Here is a 22,096-nt window from a genome sequence, read left to right on the forward strand (position 1 = left end):
GTATGGTGGAGGATTGTTTACTGTGTAGACCTTATTTTAAAAAAATAGTATTGATCATGGACACATTGCTTTATATAGTAAGCATCTTCATTGAGATTTGCTTAAATCAGGTTAATTTAACATAAATTATTATTTCAGAGCCCTTAGAGTAAGTATAGATCATCATTCCCATTTTCAAGGGCCCTTTCAGGGAAATAGATATTGATGTTAAAATCCCTAAGAGCAAAGTTACATTGTATAACTAAAATTTAATGGGAAATTTTTTGGCTTTGGTTAAGTGCCAGAATATGTTATGATCCAAAATTTGGGAGCATTAACTCACAAATATTTTAAAAATGAAAGTAGATTGTGTTTGATGGATTCAATTCAGTTATATATATATATATATATATATATATATATATGCATATATATGTATATATATATATATATATATGCATATATATGTATATATATATTTTTTACATATATACATATATATTTTTTTACATATATACATATATATATTTTTTTTCTTAATGATATTTTCCTCCTGCAGTTTCCGATCATGTGATCCTAATATGTTCTCACTATATAACTCTGGAACAGTATTACCAACAGTGAAATTGACTTTAGAAAACTATAAAGCAATACTTGATTTCCTTCATACAGCTAAAAAAAGAAAGGCCAACTTACCATCAGGTAAAATAAATAAATATGTTATATACTGTCAAATTGCCTCTAGGTTTTTATTCACTGATGCAACACACTCATGCACACACACACACACACACACACACACCCCACAGACACACAGGGGTGCACACATCGTTTTCCAATGACCTGGGGTTTTAACTGAGTTGTGATATTTTGTAGGAGGTTCTTATTTGCTCAATTTTAAAAATTTTTCTGTATTTTTATGGATTAATAATATGTATTTGGAAATATATATGTTATGTTCTGACCTAAACCAATTTGGCTGTTCACCAAATAGAATGTTCTTTTTAAATGTTGGTAGCCTCCGATTGTTAAGATAGGTGAGGTCTTGCTATCAGGTGTTATATTTTAGGGGAAGTAAATTTCAGGACAAATTCCACCAAACACACTGATGCAAGCAGGCATGAAACACTCACATGGCTATTTTATAGTACTGATTTTGTACTCAGGACAGTCCACTCTTGCCTTAGGATCTCCAACTCACACCTTCCATGACAGCTTACTCCAAGATGAGCGCAATACTATTCATCTGAATGGCAGGATCAACCAGTATTGTCATCTGCCCAGGTGACAGGAGACTCACCCTGGGAGGTGAAGAAATGCAGATGAACAGGGCTCTTGATCTGGGTGCTGCAAGTGATGACACTATTCCTAAACAATCACCTATCCTGAATACCTCTCACTTCATAAATATTTATTTCTGGTATCTTCATGCTAATACAGACCTTCTTGTGTAGATTTTTACTAATGGTATTTTAAGTATTATGTACTTATTGCTGATCAAGATACTTCATGTGCTGGGTAGCTGCCCCAGGAGTGTTGATTTATATTTGAGGTACTTGACATGCTTTCTGATTTCTTCTAAGGTATAGATGAGATTTAACTGGTACCTTCATGTTATACTATGAATATTGAGGTATTTGAAAGTAAATTCCCTCGACATAGAGTCTGAGTTTTATAAGTAGATTATAATATACAGCTCCTTGAGTTTTTATGCCTAAGACCTCCCATGGAATCAACAATAGAATATTCCACTATTGAGACTTCTTTTTTTTTAAGTTTATTTATTTATTTTGAGAGAGAGAGAGAGAGAGCATGTGCAAGTAAGTGAGGGGCAGAGAGAGAATCCCAAGCAGACTCCATGCTGTCAGCATAGAGCCTGAAGTGGGGTTTGATCTCATGAACTGTGAAATCATGACCTGAGCCCCAAATCAAGACTTGGATGCTTAACCAGGGTACTTGGGTGGCTCAGTCAGTTAAGCATCTGACTTCAGCTCAGGTCATGATCTTGCAGTTTGTGAGTTCGATCACCACGTTGGGCTCTGTGCTGACAGCTAGGAGCCTGGAACCTGCTTCAGATTCTGTGTCTCTGTCTTTCTCTGCCCCTACCCTGCTCATGCTCTGTCTCTGTCTCTCTTTCTCTCTCAAAAATAAACATTAAAAAAAAAGTTGGATGCTTAACCAAGTGTCCTGAGATTTGTTCTTTAATGCAGAGTTTTAAAAGAAGGTTTGTAGTAGGAGAAATTTGTGTCTTTATACCACACCCACAGGATAAGGAGTGGACATGGTTGCTGCACGGCCAGCTCCAGGGGATGCTACTTGCCATGTGTTCTGGGAATGGACTGTATAGGGGAAAATTAAGGAACCGTGGGATCCTGTTATTGGTTCCTCAGAAAACATGACACTCCTGCCTCTGCATTGTTCCTTTGGCCATCACCCTTGCCCAGAATGTTCTTCCTCATAGTCTTCCCACATAGCTAAACCATGTCTGCCCTTAAAGACCTAATCTAAGAGCCTCCTTCTCTAGAAACTTTTCTTGGTTCACTGTGTCCGTGATAATCTTGTTCTTCCTCCAAATTTATATAGCATTTCTTACCTTAATTACTGATTTGATGTTTATCACCTATGTCTTCTGGAACTTTCCGTTTTCAGTAATGTTATACTTTATTTTTGTATTGTAGATGCTGAAGAATTTTCCACATTTATTAATTCCAGAATGAGTGGTGAAAATGTGTCAAAGACACAAACAGTTTATGACTCAGACTCTCAGTCAGGTCTTAGTACTAAAGAAAAGGATCGAGCAGCAAATTTGGGTCTATTGGATCATTTTATGAAAATCTTTTTATATTGCAGGAGAGCAATGGTAAGGTGGTCTTTCTAATTTGCTAATGCAATAGACATGAATCTCAGGGCATCAGTTTGGGCATATAAGATATATTTTATTAGTTTACTTACTATCCATAATTTTAGTTTCAATTTTGAGACCAAATTTGCTGAGTTTCATGTCAGTCATTTTTGAGGTTTGCCTGCCGTAGTGCTAAGGATTTACACATTGTCAAGTTGTCGGCGACAGGGGTGAGCTGCTTTAGCCATCAGTTATCCATTGGTTCAGAGCTGAGATAGCCTTTGTCCTTGTCTACATAATCTCCATGAATATTCAGATATTCCTGTGCCACTTTCTTGCCATATTTGGTGCATGGCCTCTGGTGACACCAGTTGTGCCTCTCTGGAGTCTTGCTGCCACCTAGAACACCATAGACCCCTTTATTCTCTCTAGCACAGGAAACACTCTTTCTAGGCTACAGGAAAGCCCTACTCTTGGCCCCGATGCCCTACTTCTACAGGCCAATTGTGTCTTCTCTCAAATACTTTTCTCTTTTTTTCTTAAATATTAAATGATGCATTATTAAATTCAGAATTGGAATCATTAGCCATAAAGAAGTTAGTTTTCTTTTTCTCATAGCAGGAATAGCATATACTTCAAACCTCTCAAGAATTGAGGGGAAATCTATCCTTTCTGGAATACTTGAGTTCCCATTGTGTCTGTGGAGAGGGTGATTTCTTAAAAAATGTGAAGTAAGCCCACATCAACCCCCTTGACCACAAGCATTGCATCTTATCCTTTCCATCAGCTTCAGGGTCCTGGAAGGTCTGGGTCCTACTCTCTTCTTGGAACTCAGTTCATCTTGCGCTTGTTCAGTCCAGTCTCCTCTTTGTGATCTTGACAGCATTGAGCTTGCTTGACCCTTCCTCATCCCTCAGGTTCATCCTCCATCCTTTGCACTTGCTGCTCCCTTGGTTTCAAATGTTCTCCTCCTCCCAACACCCCTACTCTCACCTTCACATGATTTGTTCAACTCAACATTCAAGTCTCTGCTCATGTCACCTCCTTAAGCAAACCTGACCACTCCATCTAAAAGGACATATCCTCCCATGCTTGTCAAATTCTGACCCATTTCTGCATTATTTTTCTTTACAATACTTATTATTCCCTGAAATTACATTTTTGTCTACTTATCTAGTCTCAGTCTCCCCTAAGAAACTGAAGTAGCACAAGGGCAGACCCAGTTACTCTTGCTCACTGCCACATTCCCAGAGCCCAGAACAATGGGAATATTGGAGTCAGACTCCTGGTGTGCAAATCCTAGCTGACCACTTAGCAGATCGTGACCTTGGTCAAGTTAGCTCCATGCCTCTGTTTCCTTATCTCTAAATTAAGTAGAATACTAGTATATACTTATTTCATAGGAGCTATTGATAGAATTAACTGAGATAATGATGTAAATGACACATAATAAATGGTGTTATTTTTATTATTGACATTATTTTTGCAGAAAGATGAAGTTGTTCAGAGATCTCTAACTTTTGAAACTTTGGGATCTTTTGAATGTTGTGTTTGTCTTAGGTTCTTGCTCATCGTGGAGGCTATTGGACTCTGCTTCAGAATAGCTGTAGGACCTTTTGGAACTTTACTCAGGAGCTACAGATACTTCTTAAACAAGCAGTGGATCTGTATAAAACATTTCCTGTTAGCCAGGATGGTTTCCTCTGTACCTGTGTTTTGCCATTCTATTTGGGAGCAGAATTACTTATTGACATGTTAATAGAACTGCAAAATACCAATTCTATTAAGGTAAGGGCATTTGGGTAATTATTTTTATTGTACTCAATTTTTACCATGCAGCTTGGAATAAATGGAAGTTAATGTTTTCCTTGAGTTCTTACTTGGCTTTTCTATAATTCATTTGCTTTTCATTATTTGGTTCACAATGCACAGCATATACTGATGTTAATTACAAATATCTTAGCCTGAAATTTCAATTTTTTAAAGGAAAGAGAAAGTGACACTTACTGAGCTTCAACTTCCGCATAAGCTGTAATGCATTTAATCCTCATAGCAACTTTTTTTTGTCAGAGAAAAAGCCTCCAAGTGAGATCAAATCGCTTGTCAGTTTCTCTTTACTTCACTGCTTTATCTTTCCTTGTTCTATTATTCCAGATCTCATAGAATTTGCAGCAATTTAAAATCTACACCCTGTGGTTTAAAGCATGAAAATGAAATGGAAAAAATGGAAACCTAATATAACCTAAACACATTGAAAATTAATAAACATATAAGCACATTGAATCATGGAGTTTATAAAATTCCAGGTGTAAAATATATGAAAACAATACCACAAAAGACCGAGAGTAAATAAAGTTAAACTGTCATTTTTGTTTACATTTTATATAAATATAAACTGGTACAATATTAACTCTATGTAGAATGTGATAAGTTAAGGATGCATTTAATAATCCTTAGAGTAACTACCAAAAAAGACATAAAGAGATATAGCTAAAAATCAATTGCAGTGAAATGAAAGACTAAACAGTGGTCAATTAATTAAAGAAGGCAGCAAAAAAGAGACAGAGGAACAAAAATATGTGGGCCAAACAGAAAGCAAGTAGAAAATAATAAATCTAACCCAATTATATCAATAACTATATTAAATGTAAGTGGTTTAAACACCCTAGTCAAAAGGCAGAGATTGTTGGATAAAAACAAAGACATGTATAGTTGACCACAGGAGAAGTACTCTGAATGTAAAGAAATTGATTGAAAATAAGACAGTGGAAAGAGATATTACCGTGAATGCAGTAAGTATAAAAAAACTGGTAAGACTTCATAATATTAGAGAGAATAACCTTTAAATCAAGGAGTCTTTTGACAGATAATGAGAGACATTTCGTAATGAGAAGAGGCTCAATTAATTAGGAAGACACACTAATCATAAATGTATATGTTCCTAATAACAGATATTAAAAGTATACTTGAAGAGCTTCCAGGTTGGTGAAAGCGTTGATGTATTAGGCACTTGTAGCCTGACTCCATGGGGACAGGGCATGGAAGCTCTTTATCCAGGACTCTTCCAGTCTGGGTACCTCTTTCATTTGGCTGTTCCTGAGTTGTATCTTTTATAATAAAACTGTAATCCCAAGTATAGTGTTTTCAGTGAGTGCTAGCCAATTATTGAACCCGAGGGGGTTATGGAAACCCCTAAATTTATAGCTTGTTAGTGAGAAGTGCAGGCATCCTGAGACTTGTGGCTAACATCTGAAGTAAGGACAGTTTTGTGGAGGACTGATTCTGTAAATGTAGGGAGTCTGACCTTAGTTCTGGGTAGGTAGGTAGTGTAAGAATTGAAGTGCAACCCACATGTAGGTGGATTGGAAACAGAGCACAAGTGCACGTGGTGTGCTTACCAAGGTGGATCATATGCAGAGTAAAAAACTAAGTCATATTAAAGTTTAAAAGGCTAAAATCTTAAGAGTATGTTCTCCGACCATTACCTGATGAATAGATTAATAAAAATTAGGAAGAAAACTCTCCTAAGTATCTGGAAATTAAACCACACAGTTCTACATAATCCATGGGTCAAAGAAAAAAACAAAAGAGAAATTTAAAAATATTTCAAACTGATGGTAACATATCAAATTTTGTGGGATGCAAATAAACTGGTGCTTAGAGGGAACTTAATAACTTTAGCCATTTAATAGAAAAGGAGAAAGATATAACATCAGTTATCTAAGTGTGCACCTATAGGAGCTTGAAAAATAAGAGCAAATTAAATCCAAAGTAAGTAAAAAAGACAAATGAAATAAGAAATGAAAAGATAAGAGCAGAAATAAATTAGATATAAAACAAAACAAAATTAATAAAGTCAATAAATTGAACCTTTGAAAAGAGTATTAAAATTGCCAGAATCCTAGGATAAAATTGAAGAACAAAAGTGAAGAACAAAAGGAAAGAAAAGCATAAATTACTGACAAGAGTGATGAAAGAGGGATATAACTACAGATCCTATAGATATTAAAAGAAAAATGAGAGAATATTATTATCCACTTTTACTAATGGATTTGATAACTTAGATAAAATGAACATGTTTATTGGAAAGCAGAACTTAACAAATGTGATACAAGAAGCAATAGAAAAATTGAATTGCCCTAAATATATTAAACAAACAATTTATAATTAGGAACTTTGAGATAAAGAAAACTCCATGCACAGAATATTTTGCTGCAGAATTCTAGCAAACATATAAGGACAAAATAATAAATCATATACCAAATTTTTTTAGGAACAAAGCCAGCTTAACACTGACAGGTATTTCAAAAAGAAATGAATGAACCACATCACCCATGAACATAGACACAAAAATCCTTAATTAAATATTATCAGATCAATCCCAATAATATATAAAATATGCAAATGAGGTATATAATATGTACAGTTATACAAATGATGACCAAGTAGGTTTATCCCAGAATTGTAAGGTTAACATTTAAAGATCAATCAAGGTCATTCACCATATTAATAGGATAAAGGAGACAAATTATATGGCTATTGAAATGGATACAGCAAAAGCATTTACAAAATTTAATATTGCTTTTTCCACCAGCCCCCTCCCCTTGAGTGCTGCTCCAGCTGCACTGCTCTTTTTCTGAGCTCTGGGTTCCTGCTAAGCCAGGGATGCTGTCCTCTTTCTCTGCTCACCATCATGATTATCTCCCCAGACCTCATCAGCCATGACGACATATTCTCTGACATCTACAGGATTCAGGAGGTTGCGAATGGGCTGTGCCTGGAGGTGAAGGGGAAGATGGTCAGTAGGACAGAAGGTATCATTGATGGAAATGTACTCTGCTGAAGGCCCCCAAGGTGAAGGTCCTGAAAACACAGTAATTGTTGACATTGATATTGTCAGGAACCATTACTTAGCAGAAAAGAAGCTTTACAAACAAAGCCTACAAAAAATACATCGTAGATAATAGGAAATCAGTGTAAGGCAAACTTGAAGAACAGAGACTGGAAAGTGTAAAACCTTTTATAACAGAGGCTGCAGACAAATCAAACACATCTTTGCTAATTTCAAAAACTACTGGTTCCTTATTGGTGAAAACATGAATCCAGATGGCAAGGTTGCTCTGCTGGGCTACCGTGAGGATGATGTGACCCCATATATGATTTTCTTTAAGGATGGTTTAGAAATGAAAAAAATGTTAACAAAATGGCAATTACTTTGGATCCATCATCCATCATCATAACTGGCTGCTGCTTTTCACCCATCCACACAACACCAGGACTTAAACAATTGGGTGATGTCATCTTGATCTCTTCATTTATTTTGATGTTGATTTATTTGGAGTGGGGTCATTTTTCTTAAAGAAAAAAAACATATATAGGTTGCCTAAAAACAAAATGCATTTAAACTTACCTGAGACAATATCTCTTACTTAATGTGTGTTTAAACGAAGTGTCTTCTCAGCCTAAATCCAGCAGAAGAAGAGAAATAATAAAGATCAGAGCAGAAATAAACAATATAGAATCTAAAAACACTGTAGAGCAGATTAATGAAACCAAGAGTTGGTTTTTTGAAAAAATAAACAAAATTGATAAAGAAAAGGGAGATGACCCAAATAGATAAAATCATGAATGAAAATGGAATTATTACAACCAATCCCTCAGAGATACAAGCAATTATCAGGGAATACTATGAAAAATTATATGCCAACAAACTGGACAACTGGGAAGAAATGGACAAATTCCTAATCACCCACACGCTTCCAAAACTCAATCAGGAGGAAATAGAAAGCTTGAACAGACCCATAACCAGTGAAAAAATTGAATCAGTCATCAAAAATCTCCCAACAAATAAGAGTCCAGGACTAGATGGCTTCCCAGGGGAGTTCTACCAGACGTTTAAAGCAGAGATAATACCTATCCTTCTCAAGCTATTCCAAGAAATAGAAAGGGAAGGAAAACTTCCAGACTCATTCTATGAAGCCAGTATTACTTTGATTCCTAAACCAGACAGAGACCCAGCAAAAAAAAGGAACTACAGGCCAATATCCCTGATGAATATGGATGCAAAAATTCTCAATAAGATACTAGCAAATCGAATTCAACAGCATATAAAAAGAATTAATCACCATGATCAAGTGGGATTCATTCCTGGGCTGCAGGGCTGGTTCAACATTCACAAATCAATCAATGTGATACATCACATTTATAAAAGGAAAGATAAGAACCATATGATCCTGTCAATCGATGCAGAAAAGGCCTTTGACAAAATTCAGCAACTTTCTTAATAAAAACCCTTGAGAAAGTTGGGATAGAAGGAACATACTTAAAGATCATAAAAGCCATTTATGAAAAGCCCACAGCCAACATCATCCTCAATGGGGAAAACCTGAGAGCTTTTTCCCTGAGATCAGGAACATGACAGGGATGCCCACTCTCACTGCTGTTGTTTAACATAGCGTTGGAAGTTCTAGCATCAGCAATCAGACAACAAAAGGAAGTCAAAGGCATCAAAATTGGCAAAGATGAAGTCAAGCTTTTGCTTTTTGCAGATGACATGATATTATACATGGAAAATCCGATAGACTCCACCAGAAGTCTGCTAGAACTGATACATGAATTTAGCAAGGTTGCAGGATACAAAATCAATGTCCAGAAATCAGTTGCATTCTTATACATTAATAATGAAGCAACAGAAAGACAAATAAAGAAACTGATCCCATTCACAATTGCACCAAGAAGCATAAAATACCTAGGAGTAAACCTAAGCCAAAGATGTGAAAGATCTGTATGCTGAAAACTATAGAAAGCTTATGAAGGAAATTGAAGAAGATATAAAGAAATGGAAAAACATTACGTGCTCATGGATTGGAAAAATAAATATTGTCAAAATGTCAATACTACCCAAAGCTATCTACACATTCAATGCAATCCCAATCAAAATTGCACCAGCATTCTTCTCGAAACTAGAACAAGCAATCCTAAAATTCATATGGAACCACAAAAGGCCCCGAATAGCCAAAGGAATTTTGAAGAAGAAGACCAAAGCAGGAGGCATCCCAATCCCAGACTTTAGCCTCTACTACAAAGCTGTCATCATCAAGACAGCATGGTATTGGCACCAAAACAGACACATAGACCAATGGAATAGAATAGAAACCCCAGAACTAGACCCACAAATGTATGCCCAACTCATCTTTGACAAAGCAGGAAAGAATATCCAATGGAAAAAAGACAGTCTCTTTAACAAATGGTGCTGGGAGAACTGGGCAGCAACATGCAGAAGATTGAAACTAGACCACTTTCTCACACCATTCACAAAAATAAACTCAAAATGGATAAAGGACCTAAATGTGAGACAGGAAACCATCCAAACCCTAGAGGAGAAAGCAGGAAAAGACCTCTCTGACCTCAGCCATAGCAATTTCTTACTTGACACATCCCCAAAGGCAAGGGAATTAAAAGCAAAAATGAACTACTGGGACCTTATGAAGATAAAAAGCTTCTGCACAGCAAAGGAAACAACCAACAAGACTAAAAGGCCACCAACGGGATAGGAAAAGATATTTACAAATGACATATCAGACAAAGGGCTAGTATCCAAAATCTATAAAGAGCTCACCAAACTCCACACCTGAAAAACAAATAACCCAGTGAAGAAATGGGCAGAAAACATGAATAGACACTTCTCTAAAGAAGACATCCGGATGGCCAACAGGCACATGAAAAGATGTTCAATGTTACTCCTCATCAGGGAAATACAAATCAAAACCACACTCAGATATCAACTCAGGCCAGTCAGAGTGGCTAAAATGAACAAATCAGGAGACTATAGATGCTGGCGAGGATGTGGAGAAACAAGAACCCTCTCGCACTGTTGGTGGGAATGCAAACTGCTACAGCTGCTCTGGAAAACAGTGTGGAGGTTCCTCAAAAAATTAAAAATAGATCTACCCTATGACCCACCAATAGCACTGCTAGGAATTTACCCAAGGGATACAGGAGCGCTGATGCATAGGGGCACTTGTACCCCAATGTTAATAGCAGCACTTTCAACAATAGCCAAACTATGGAAAGAGCCTAAATGTCCATCAACTGATGAATGGATAAAGAAATTGTGGTTTATATACACAATGGAGTACTACGTGGCAATGAGAAAGAATGAAATATGGCCCTTTGTAGCAACATGGATGGAACTGGAGAGTGTTATGCTAAGTGAAATAAGCCATACAGAGAAAGACAGATACCATATGGTTTCACTCTTATGTGGATCCTGAGAAACTTAACAGAAACCCATGGGGAAGGAAAAAAAAAAGAGGTTAGAGTGGAAGAGAGCCAAAGCATAAGAGACTCTTAAAAACTGAGAACAAACTGAGGGTTGATGGGGGGGGTGGGAGGGAGGGGAGGGTGGGTGATGGGTATTGAGGAGGGCACCTTTTGGGATGAGCACTGGGTGTTGTATGGAAACCAATTTGACAATAAACTTCATATATTGAAAAAAAAAATAAACTAAGTGTCTTCTAGTGTTCTTAGAAAGATAGAGCCTGGCTGTAGACTACTACTAGAAAGCATAAGACTATGTTCAGATAACTTCTATGGGGAAAACTACTTTTGGGACTGATAAATGAAAACAAAAAACAAAAAACAAGAATTATAAGTCTTAATTCTAGGTTGAAATAAAGGAAAAGACCATATACATAGAGCACCAAATGTGAAGTGGATCATTATACATTTTATTACCTCAAAACAGAAGTAATTAACTCTGGAAGAGATTATCAAAAGAATAATAAGAGACTAATACAGTTGGAAGCAAAACAAAAGCAATGTCACTGATGTTAGAGACTCTCAGGAAACTAAGAATACCTGATAAAAATTAGTATCTACTGTTAACATCATACTTAATGGTGAAATTATTGTCTGTTTTCCCTCAAAGACTGGGAAAAAGTATGGACGTCTGCTCATACCACATTTGTTCAATATCATGCCAGATATCCTGACAAGTGCAATAGGGCAGATAAAGAAACAAAAGACATGCAGGAACACTATGAATTTTTATATAGAAAATTCCAACTCTTTAGGCCTCTAAAAAGCAACTACTAGAACTAATAAAATAACAGCCCATAAAGTCAGTATAACAAAAATAAATTGTATTTCTTTGTATGAGTGGAAAGCAACTAGGAAATGAAATTTTAAAAATACCATTCAAAATATCAAATATCTAAGAATATATCTAATGAAATTTGTGTAAGATTTTTACACTGAAAATTATAAAACATTGCAAAAAAAAATAAAAGAAGACCTAAATATACACAGAGATGTATCATGTTCATGAACCAAAAGACTTAATACTGCTATAGGATATCATTTACTTCCAATTTGGTCTATCGATTCAGTAAAATCCCAATGAAAATTCCAACAGACATTTTTTTGGGGGGTGCAAATTGAGAGTTCATTTTAAAATTTATAAGCAAATGCAAAGAAAAGTGAATGGCCAAGAAAATCTTTAAAAAGAACAAATTTAGGGGTGCCTGGATGGCTCAGTCAGTTAAACATCCTACTCTTGGTTTCTGCTCGGGTCATGATCTCAAGGTTTGTGAGTTTGAGTCCCATGTTGGGCTCTGTGCTGACAGTGTGGAGCCTGATTAGGATTCTCTCTCTCTCTCTCTCTCTCTCTCTCTCTCTCTCTCTCTCTCTCTTTCTCTCTCTCTCCTTCCTCTCTCTCTCTCTCTCTCTCTTTCTCCCTCTCTTTGCCCTTCCACATGCATGCATGTGTGCTCTTTCTCTCTCTCTCTCTCTCTCTCTCTCTCTCTCTCTCTCTCTCTCAAAATAAGTGAATAAAAATTTAAAGAAAATAAATAACAAGAACAAATTTGAGAACTCATTACCTGACTTCAAGGCTTATCAATGCTGTAGTAATTAGGAGAGCATGATATTGGCATAAAGAGAGAAACGTATCAATGGAATAAATAGAGAATCTTAAAAATAGACTCATACATATGGTTAATATTTTACAAAGGTGTCAAAGCAATTTAAAGGACTCAAAAAAGAAGTGACAAATCTCAGCACCCAGATGTGTTCTTTAAAAACTGTTTCCCACTAAAAGAAAGTGGTGAATAAAAAAGGCTGATTACCTTTCATATACGAACCATACCAAATAGTTAATAGTTGATGAAGAGGGATTTTTCTTTATAGAATTTTCAGGTAAGAAATGAAGAAAGAATGTAGAAATTCATATAAGGATTTTGCAATTCTTTATGAATTCATGGGAGGATGAAGTATACCTGTGAAGTACACTTGTTGGAAAACAATAAATCAGAGCAAGCAATTAAATCTAACCAAATCCAGGGGGCAGAGAAACATTTAGAATGAAACTGTGGGGATGCATCAGTAAAATCCAGACTATGGGAACTCTACAGGGCAAACAACCTGGCTTCTTCATCAAAAAATTGAAGTGTAAAAAGAGGAAATGGAGCCTACAGGTTAAAAAAAAAAGCCTTAAAAGACATAAATAATTGCAATGTTTGGACCTTATCCATTTGAAATGGATCCCATTTCAAACTAAGGCAATCAAAAAATTTATAAGATCTGAAGAAAATGTGAGCAGTAATTATTCAGTAACATTTTGGAGGATTTTTTTGTTAATATCCTTTGTTAGGTGGGATTATATTATTATAGTTAGTAAGTGTTAGAAATTTTTTTTAAGAAAAAGTTTTTAAAAATTACACATGGCCCATACTTAATCTTCAGAACTAAATGACTTGTCTTTACCATGCCAGAAACTTCACTTTCCATATGCTATTTTGACCCCCAAATGCCATTCCTGTTTATTTCTCAATGTTGTTAGGTAATGTTACCAAAATTAGGAAGTAAACAGATAATACTTTTTTTCCCTCTTGATGATTGGAGGTACAATATCAGCTTTGTTGTTGATAAAGACTATATTGGAATATATAGAAACCACAGAGGTCTTCCTTATCCCTCATCCCAGGAGTAAACTTACCATGTAGATCTAGGCATGACTAACCGATAGCAGATACCCCTCTTCTTTGAGGATGGCCCAGGGAAAGTTATTTCAGCCTGGCCCAGGAAATTTACCCATGTCTAAAGGAAGAATGTGTCATCCTATAGGCAGGCAGGTTCTGATAGAGCAGCCACCTGGGAAAAGTTGAGTGGGACAGGCTTGAGTTCTTCCACACTTACCAAGAGGATTGAGTAAAGGCCAAGAGTGCCTCCACTTGGAACCCTGAGGTAAAGGAAATGGAGATAGCTCTTTATGCAGCTCTTTGCTGCTGGAAGTCTTACTGTAGAATCAGTAGATTAGAGGGATGGAGCTCATAACATCAATAAAATGGAAACTACCTCCTATTGAGTATGTCCCATGTGCAGGGACCATGCTAAGAAGGCAAATTCACATAGGTCACATGTGATACAACTATTATTTACACCTACACAGCCTGACTTGAGGTATACATATTGCAGTGCACAGCCAGATGACTCCCTAGGTTTCTTACAACTTCAAGGACCATGAATCTTGTTAGAGATGTTTCCTCCACTGTTGTTGATATCTTACTTTCCCTATGCATGGATTATGCTTAATGGTAACACCAGCTTAAGAGGGGCTGGTCTTGTGTTACCCAACTATTTGTTGGGCTGCAACCTGGCTTATAGGTGGATTTAAGGGGTTTTGTTTGTCTCAAGAATTTCTAGGGGTATACACAAATGCATCAGGGACTCATGGGAAATTAATATATTAGTTACATGTTATCTCTTTAACTTAGGCAAAAACTGTGTTTTCTACATTTCCCTCTCCATAGGTTTGACCTTTACACTGGGAAATTGGACATATTATGCTGCAAACTGATGAATGTAACCAATGTATTATGGAAACTTAATTATTTGTATATACTCAAACCTGTTCTTCCTCAAAACTTAATCTTATTGGTTTAATATCCTTACTTACATAGATAGTGACTGTGTACCAGGAAGTATAGACCTCAGTCTGTGCTATCTAATGTGGTAATGACTAGACTCTATGTGGCTATTTAAATTTAAACTTAATTAAGATTAAGTAAAATTAAAAATCCAGCTGCAATAGTCATTTTTCAATAGCTCCAGTATCCACACATGCTTAGTGGCTACTGTATCAAACAACACAGACAGCACATTTCCATCATCATAGAAAGTTCTGTTGAATAGCTTGGATTTGCATAATAAAAACATTTCAATTTTTCTGTCTTCAGTTCTTTTCTATGTTATATTTTTATCACATTTGGTTTCCGGAAAAGTGTGTAGTAAAATCTGAAAATACACAATTATTTTTCCATGTGCTACTTGCAGGTTATTGAAGAAAAAGGAGAGTTCAGTGTTCCAAGCTGCTATGGAAATATTAAAAATGATAATGGTGGTTCTAGCCTTAATTTTGAGGATCCGTTGGATGATGTAAATGTGGTTGATTTGAAATGGATCCATGACTTTGTGTTAAAGTCTCTGGAGGTTTTATATCAAGTGGAAAAATGGGAGACACTAGTATCACTTGCCATCCAGTTCAATACAATTTCACAGTAAGTATCACTGTAAGGGCAAATGAAAGTGACAAGCGTTAGTTTTAAAAATGTATTTTAATGAATGTCTCCTTTTCAATGTATTTCTGCCCCTGTCTAGTGAGAGATACACAGAGCAAGTGACACCGCTCCTGGTATATGCACAGCGCCAGCTTCTTCTAAGAATATCCAAGTTCAATGGCCCAGATGTTACCCAACAACCTTGTGCAAGATATGAAGCTGAATATGAAGAGAAGGTGAGTTTGGCTCTGTTATTCATGCAGTTGTGACTTCTAATGAGTGTACATATTAAATACAAAGATTTAGGGATCAGATAAGTATTATTTTCACTGAGGCATTTATCATTCATAGCAACAAACTTTATCAAAAGCCTGCTATGTGTCACTATTTTCCAGATACAGGGTAAACAAAAATTAAGTCCTTGTCCATAGGAAACTTATATTCAGATCAGAGCTGATATATTTGTTAGACACAGAGGGGACAATTGTCTAGAGCCACAATACTTTCAGAGGCCCACTACATGTTTTAATTTTTTAAATATGAAGACAAAGAGTAACTTTTAGGTCAAAGAAAATGTCTTAATTTTTACTATTAATACACTTGTATTTACGCCAACATAGTCATAAAATATAATTTTTGATATTTTTGGTGGAGGTGTGGACTCATGAAGGCAAAACTGCCTAAGGTTCGTGAAAGTCATGGTGCAGCTTTGAGTTATGTAGAGGAAAGGGAAGTAGGTTCTTTCATTTATTAATTTAATAAATGTGTATCAACTATCTAATACCAGAGCCATTGCATACAGTTTTACGGACTGTCCTGCCCAAGGGCCCCCGGTATATGTGAGGGCTGAAATCCAGTCCCTGCCTCACAAACCAGTCTGTGTGCTTGTGGTGTTGCAATCACACAATGGGGACTCCATTTTCTTCTTCTCACGGAGATTCCTTATGGCCCTTGCATATTCTTGATCCCTGCATGTTTCATGCAATGAGAATACAGTCTAAGTTCTTGCTTTATGGAGTTTAATTTTGGGGGGTAGAGGTAAGGCCAGATAATAAACATGTAAACAGATATGTAAAAAGATTTATGATCATTATCAATTTTCTGAAGAGAATAAAATCGGTCAATGAGATAGGTGGGGTGGGAGGTGGAAACTTCAGCAAGGGTGATCTGGAAGGCCTCTTGGAGATGGTAACATCTGATGAGAAATAGCCAGTCATACAAAAGAAAGAGAGTTCCAGCCCAAGGTTAGGACAAGGGCAAAGGCCCTGAGGTAGGACAGAAAGGACTGGATGACTGCAATGGAGCAGATGCGGGAGAGGGTAAAAGCAGGGGGGCTTGGCTTCTTCCTCTTCTCCCCAGTGTCTCATACTCTCCTTTGGGGAGCTAATTCAGTCTATGGCTCTAAGTACCATCTTTATGATAATCGCTCTTGAAATTACAGCTCCAGTCTAGAGCTTTCTCCTGAATACTGTGTTGACACGTAATTGCCTGTATTTGTCAGGGTTCAGTCAGAGAAGCAGAACTAGTAAGATCTATTATCTATCTGTCTATCTATTTTTCTACCTGTCATCTATCAAGATTTATTATAAGAAATTGGTTTATGTGATTGTGGGGGCTGGCCAGACAAGTCCACAATTGTAAGGTGGACAGTCAGGATCATGAGGAGGAAGGAACCCTATAGGTATAGCCAGAAGCTTTTATCCTTAGGCAGTTGTGAGGGATGATGCAGTGAGGAGAAAGCAGTTGTAGACCTGCATGCTGTTTGGAGATTGGAGTCGGGAGACCTCTAGCACATCAAGGACTCACCTGCTTAAGTCAGGCCCACTGAAGATAATCTCTTTAGCTTCAAGCAAATTTATTAGAGACTTTAATTAGTACTGGCAAAATCCCTTTATAGTGGCAGCTATATTAGTGTCTGAATAGCTGGGATGACATGTGTGCATGCTACAAAATGGATACTTCCCTCCCTTTGTTCTCATAGTTCAGCTTAACCAAGTTGACCCATCAAAAAACCATCATATTACCTAATCAATGTCATCTTTTGGAAGTTTAATAAACTTCTGAAGTTTGGTATACCTCAAACAAACCTATTCTGACACACTTCATTTTGTGACAGCACTGTCCTCCTAGTTGTTCAGGCAAAACACCTTAGAGATGTCCCGGACTCTTCTCTTGCTTTCATACCTCACTTCAAATTGGTTATCAACTCTTCTACCTTCAAAATGTGTTCAGAACCTGACCACTTCTCACTGCCTCTATCACTCCTTCTCTGATAGAGAAGCCACTGTTATGTTTGCTTGGATTCATGCAATGACTTCCTAATCAGTATTCTTGCTTCCAACTTCCCTGAACCCCTGCCTCCGGCCTAGTCTATTCTCAATGCTGCAGGTAGAATGACCTTTTAAAACCCTAAATCAGATCATGTCATTCCTCCTTTTTACACCCTATAGCAGCTTCCCATCTGATTCAGAGATAAAGTGAACATCTTTATCATAGCCTTAATGTTCCACATATCCCCCTGTGATTTCAGTGACTCATGTCTTATTACTCCCTGCAGGATTCAGGGGAGTGCTCTGTTCTTTAAGACGTTCCTGTCTTGGTATTCTTGGTTTTCTGCTCCCTTGCTTGGAACATTGCCCCCCACCTCCAATATCCACACTGATTTTTACTCACCTTTCTCTAGTCCTTGCTAAACGTCACTTTCTGTATGAGATGAAGAAATTTATGAGATATTCTGTATGAGATAAATTTATCCAGTATAAATTTATGTACCTGTTTGCTCTATTTCTGTCTACAGTGTTTATAACTCTTCAATATACTCTATAATGTACTTCTCTGTTTTGTTTATTGGATTTCTACTTCCTCAGAATAAGTTCCATAAAGTAGGAACTTTGGTTTACTTTGTTCACTGTATTATCCTTGAGCTTAGAGTAGTGACTGACATAATATTTATTTAATGAAGCTGGGAGAGGGGAAGGACTAGGTCAAATAGGGCCTTAATAGGCCATGGGAAGGAATTTGCATTTTATTAGACTGTTTATGTCTCATTGTACACACACCTACAAGGGACAATCTACATCAGACTGAGATGTACACACACCTACAGCATCTACATCAGACTGAGATTCAAGGAGGTCTGTATTTTGAGAAATAGGTTAGTTCAAGGAGTAGGAATGGAGAAACAGGGAGAAGAGGTTCTTAGGCCTTTTAAAAGAATTTCTTTTTGTCTAAAGTTTTTCTGATTTCAGATATTTTACAATTTTAGGACTTAAGTATCTGTTAGAAAATAAATTTTTAAAATATTACAGAGGAAGTTAGTTCTGAAAAACTTCACCAGGGAAGTTTAAATTGCATTAATTATGGGTAGGGTGAAAAACTCAGCCACTGGAAAAGCAGCCTATATTTTAGATATGTTCTAACTTGCATAATGGAAGATATATTTAGACTTGTGGATTTGTAGAATATCAGAAAATCGTATTTTAATTTCTCTACATAATTTGCCTAAAGCTCTTCCAGCTGTGCTGTACAAAAGAAATATAAAGCGGTATGTAGCAGCTTTTTTCCCTGAAGGTTCTCATGATCAAATGCTACTCTGCTAGTTTTTATTTGTAGCATCCTTTGGTACTTTTTTTTTTTGACAACTGAAAAATAAGTAAGCTAACTTTTTAGCTATAGATACCTGTCTAAGTAATATTTGTTTTCCTTTTTTAAGATAACCTGCCGAAATTTCATTGGGAAGCAGCTCAAGATTAATCCTCCAACAAGTGAAGAGAAAGATACAGGAAGCTGCACAGATTTCTGTAAAAAGCTTATCTATTCAGGTTGGAACCATTTTAGCTTGAAGCTTTTTTTTAAAGCAAGGTTTGCTGTTGTGTTCTGCATGTCAGATCCTCCATAATTAAAATGTTTTCCAATTCTCTTTCACAGGTGTATTGGACTGAAAATAACCCATTTGATATTTACCATCTTCTGTTGTTATAAATGTCATATAAGGGGAATTAAAACATATGTTTTGATTAGTTTAATCTGTAAGTTGAAGAAGGGAAAGGAGAGAAGGGGAAAGGAAAATTATTTGAAAAATAAGCATGGAAAAAATTGTTTTGCACATTTCCCCTGTTTTTATCTCACTCGGGAACTTCTCAAATTGACCCTTTACTATTTTCTTTCAAGCTGTTCCTTGACTTCCGTAATACCTCCCATAATCAATATAGATTGTTCTGTTGGCTATATCCTGGTCAAATTGTGAGTCTTTTCGTTAGAGCACAGGAGAAGATGAGGGGACATCATGGCTCCTTTGCTCTTAGCTGAGAAGCCCCCTTGGAATATTTGGTCAGTGCAGCCTGTAGGAGAGGCAATAGAAAAAAGATGAATATGGAGATAATGCCTTCTCACAATTTTACTTTTCATGTGTCTCTGTTTCTGGTATAGGAAAGGAATGCAAATCTTCCCTTTGGCATGTTAGGATTCTTTCATTTATCTATTGATTTTATGTATGTATGTCTGTATGTATATAATCATTCATTCATTTAGTGCATCAGTTAGGTGGCCATTCAGTCATTCAGCAAACATTTACTGAGTGTCTACTGTGTGGTAAGTGCTGTACTAGGTCCTGAGATTACAAAGAGACTAAAGATTGAGTGAGGCTAAAGATTTATTACACTGGAATTTACAACCCATTGAAAGAGACTGATAAATAAGCCAGAGATTATAGTATCAGGTGATAAGATCTGTCATATTATGACTACCCCTGCTGCTTCTGCTGTAAGCAACAGTAAACAGCATCGCTGTGCATGTAGTTTAGTGGAGCTAACGTAAAAAGGAAAAGGCAAAAACTGAGGTTAGGGAGGTTGGCAGGAGGGTCTTAGAAGGCAGGATAAAGATATTCAGATTTACCTGGAGAGCTGAGTGGGGCTAGTTAAAAGGATTTAAAGAAGGAAATAAATGATCATTTTTGTGCTTTTGACAGAACCTCAGGCAGCAGTGTGGGTAATCAATTGAAAGCATGCCACATGGAAGCAGAGGAGTGGGTACGCCTAACTTGTGTAAAAGGCGTAATGAAGTCTTGGACTCAGGCAGCGAGAATAGAGGAGTAGACAGATATGGGAGAAAGGCTGAAGAAGTCCACAGGACTGTTTCTATACTGGTTAGCCGTAGAAGGGAGGGGTCCAAGATGCCTTGGTTTCTGGCTTGGGTGGCTAGATAGATATCATGTCTTCACACTACAGGGAAAGTGAAGGGAAGAGCAGGTGAGAGAAAGCTACTTTGAAATTACTGAGTTTGAGGTGCCAGGATGATAACTGAGTAGAACTATCTAGTATATGCTTAGATAGACTGGTCAGGCCCTCAGCAGATTTGTATTTTAATCATCAATATAGTGGTGGCGGTTGGAATCAGGGGCTTGTATGAGGTCACTCAGGGAGAGTTATGTGGAGTATAGACCTGAAGATGGCTTCACTTTGGAAGTTGAGTCATCCAGAACAGGCCATGCTATACAGTAGTAATAAACAATCCCCAAATCTTATTGCTTTCCCACAAGGGAAAGTCCATTGTATTGCTCATGCCACTGTGTTCAGTGGGGTTGAGTACTGAGCTGCTTCTCATCATAGGTTGATAGAATCTCCATCTTGACACAAGCTTCCATGATTGTTTCCAAGGCAGGAGGGATAACACTAATTTACCCTCTAGAGGAGCCATACTGAGAGGATGGGCAGAATGGAAGGAGAGAATGGGCCCAAACACAGGAATGTTTATAGGTGGTAAGGGCAGAAGTTGAAGGTGTTCTCATTGGGTTCTGAAGATTTTCTTAATAAAGCAAGGGGTTGAGGGCATAGCCAAGGTTGCTAGGGTGTGAGATTTCAGGAGGAATATGAAAGAGTGGCCTGGACCCTGAGGGAAATAAAAGGAAGACAGAAGGGCTTCAGAGCAGTGTGGAGGCTCTAGTTGAGTGAATTGGTAACCACAAACTTGTGGGTTTTACTTCTAATGATAAATCAAATTATCCTCTCATACTCATTAAATAATGGAGTTCTAATCAGGTTGTGATTTGTCCTGAGTATATGTTCTTCTTTTCTTTTTTTTTTTTCTTAATGTTTATTTTTATTTGAGAGAGAGAAAGAGACAGAGTGAGTCCCAGCAGGGGAGGGGCAGAGAGAGAGAGAGAGAGAGAGAGAGAGAGACAGAGAGACAGAGAGACAGAGAGACAGAATCTGAAGTAGGCTCCAGGCTCTGAGCTGTCAGCACAGAGCCTGACGCGGGGCTTGAACCCACGAGCTGTGAGATCATGACCCAAGCCGAAGTCGGATACTCAACTGACTGAGCCACCCAGGCGCCCCTATGTTCTTCTTTTCTTGATCATACCTGTCAAACCTCTGGAGATCCCTCAATTTGGGATCTATAACTCAGAATGTGATTTATATTATCCCTTCCGTCCTGAAAAGAATGGGCAACAAATGTGAGGAAATGTGTCAAAAATGCTTACTATCAAAAATGATGATTAGCACCTAAGGGCTAAGAAAAACATGCCTAACAAAATTCTAGACCTGTGTGGCCAGTAGGTCTTATTGATGATGGATTCAATATGTCAGAAAAGCACTTTGCCTACTTGTTGTTAAACTTACATTTGGAAAGGGAAGATGGTGGGTAGTGGAACAGAAAGGAAGGAAGTTAAAGTCAGGCTACCATGATTATTTGGGTTAGTTCTCAGTGGTGGTGGAGGTAT

General features: G+C 37.2%; 1 protein-coding gene and 1 pseudogene across 1 annotated transcript in view; both read left to right on the forward strand.

The window, feature by feature from the left end:
• CFAP54 (cilia and flagella associated protein 54) overlaps positions 1–22,096 on the forward strand; it is a 296,556-nt gene that overhangs the window by 145,672 nt on the left and 128,788 nt on the right. The window contains 6 exon segments of the mRNA XM_043562207.1: positions 539–681; positions 2,658–2,839; positions 4,382–4,609; positions 15,155–15,378; positions 15,479–15,614; positions 19,091–19,199. Of these exon segments, the coding sequence (XP_043418142.1) occupies positions 539–681; positions 2,658–2,839; positions 4,382–4,609; positions 15,155–15,378; positions 15,479–15,614; positions 19,091–19,199 (1,022 nt within the window).
• On the forward strand, positions 7,479–8,124 carry LOC122472543 (annotated as a pseudogene).

The sequence above is a fragment of the Prionailurus bengalensis genome, chromosome B4 (assembly GCF_016509475.1).
Source record: "Prionailurus bengalensis isolate Pbe53 chromosome B4, Fcat_Pben_1.1_paternal_pri, whole genome shotgun sequence".
Lineage (NCBI taxonomy): Eukaryota > Metazoa > Chordata > Mammalia > Carnivora > Felidae > Prionailurus > Prionailurus bengalensis.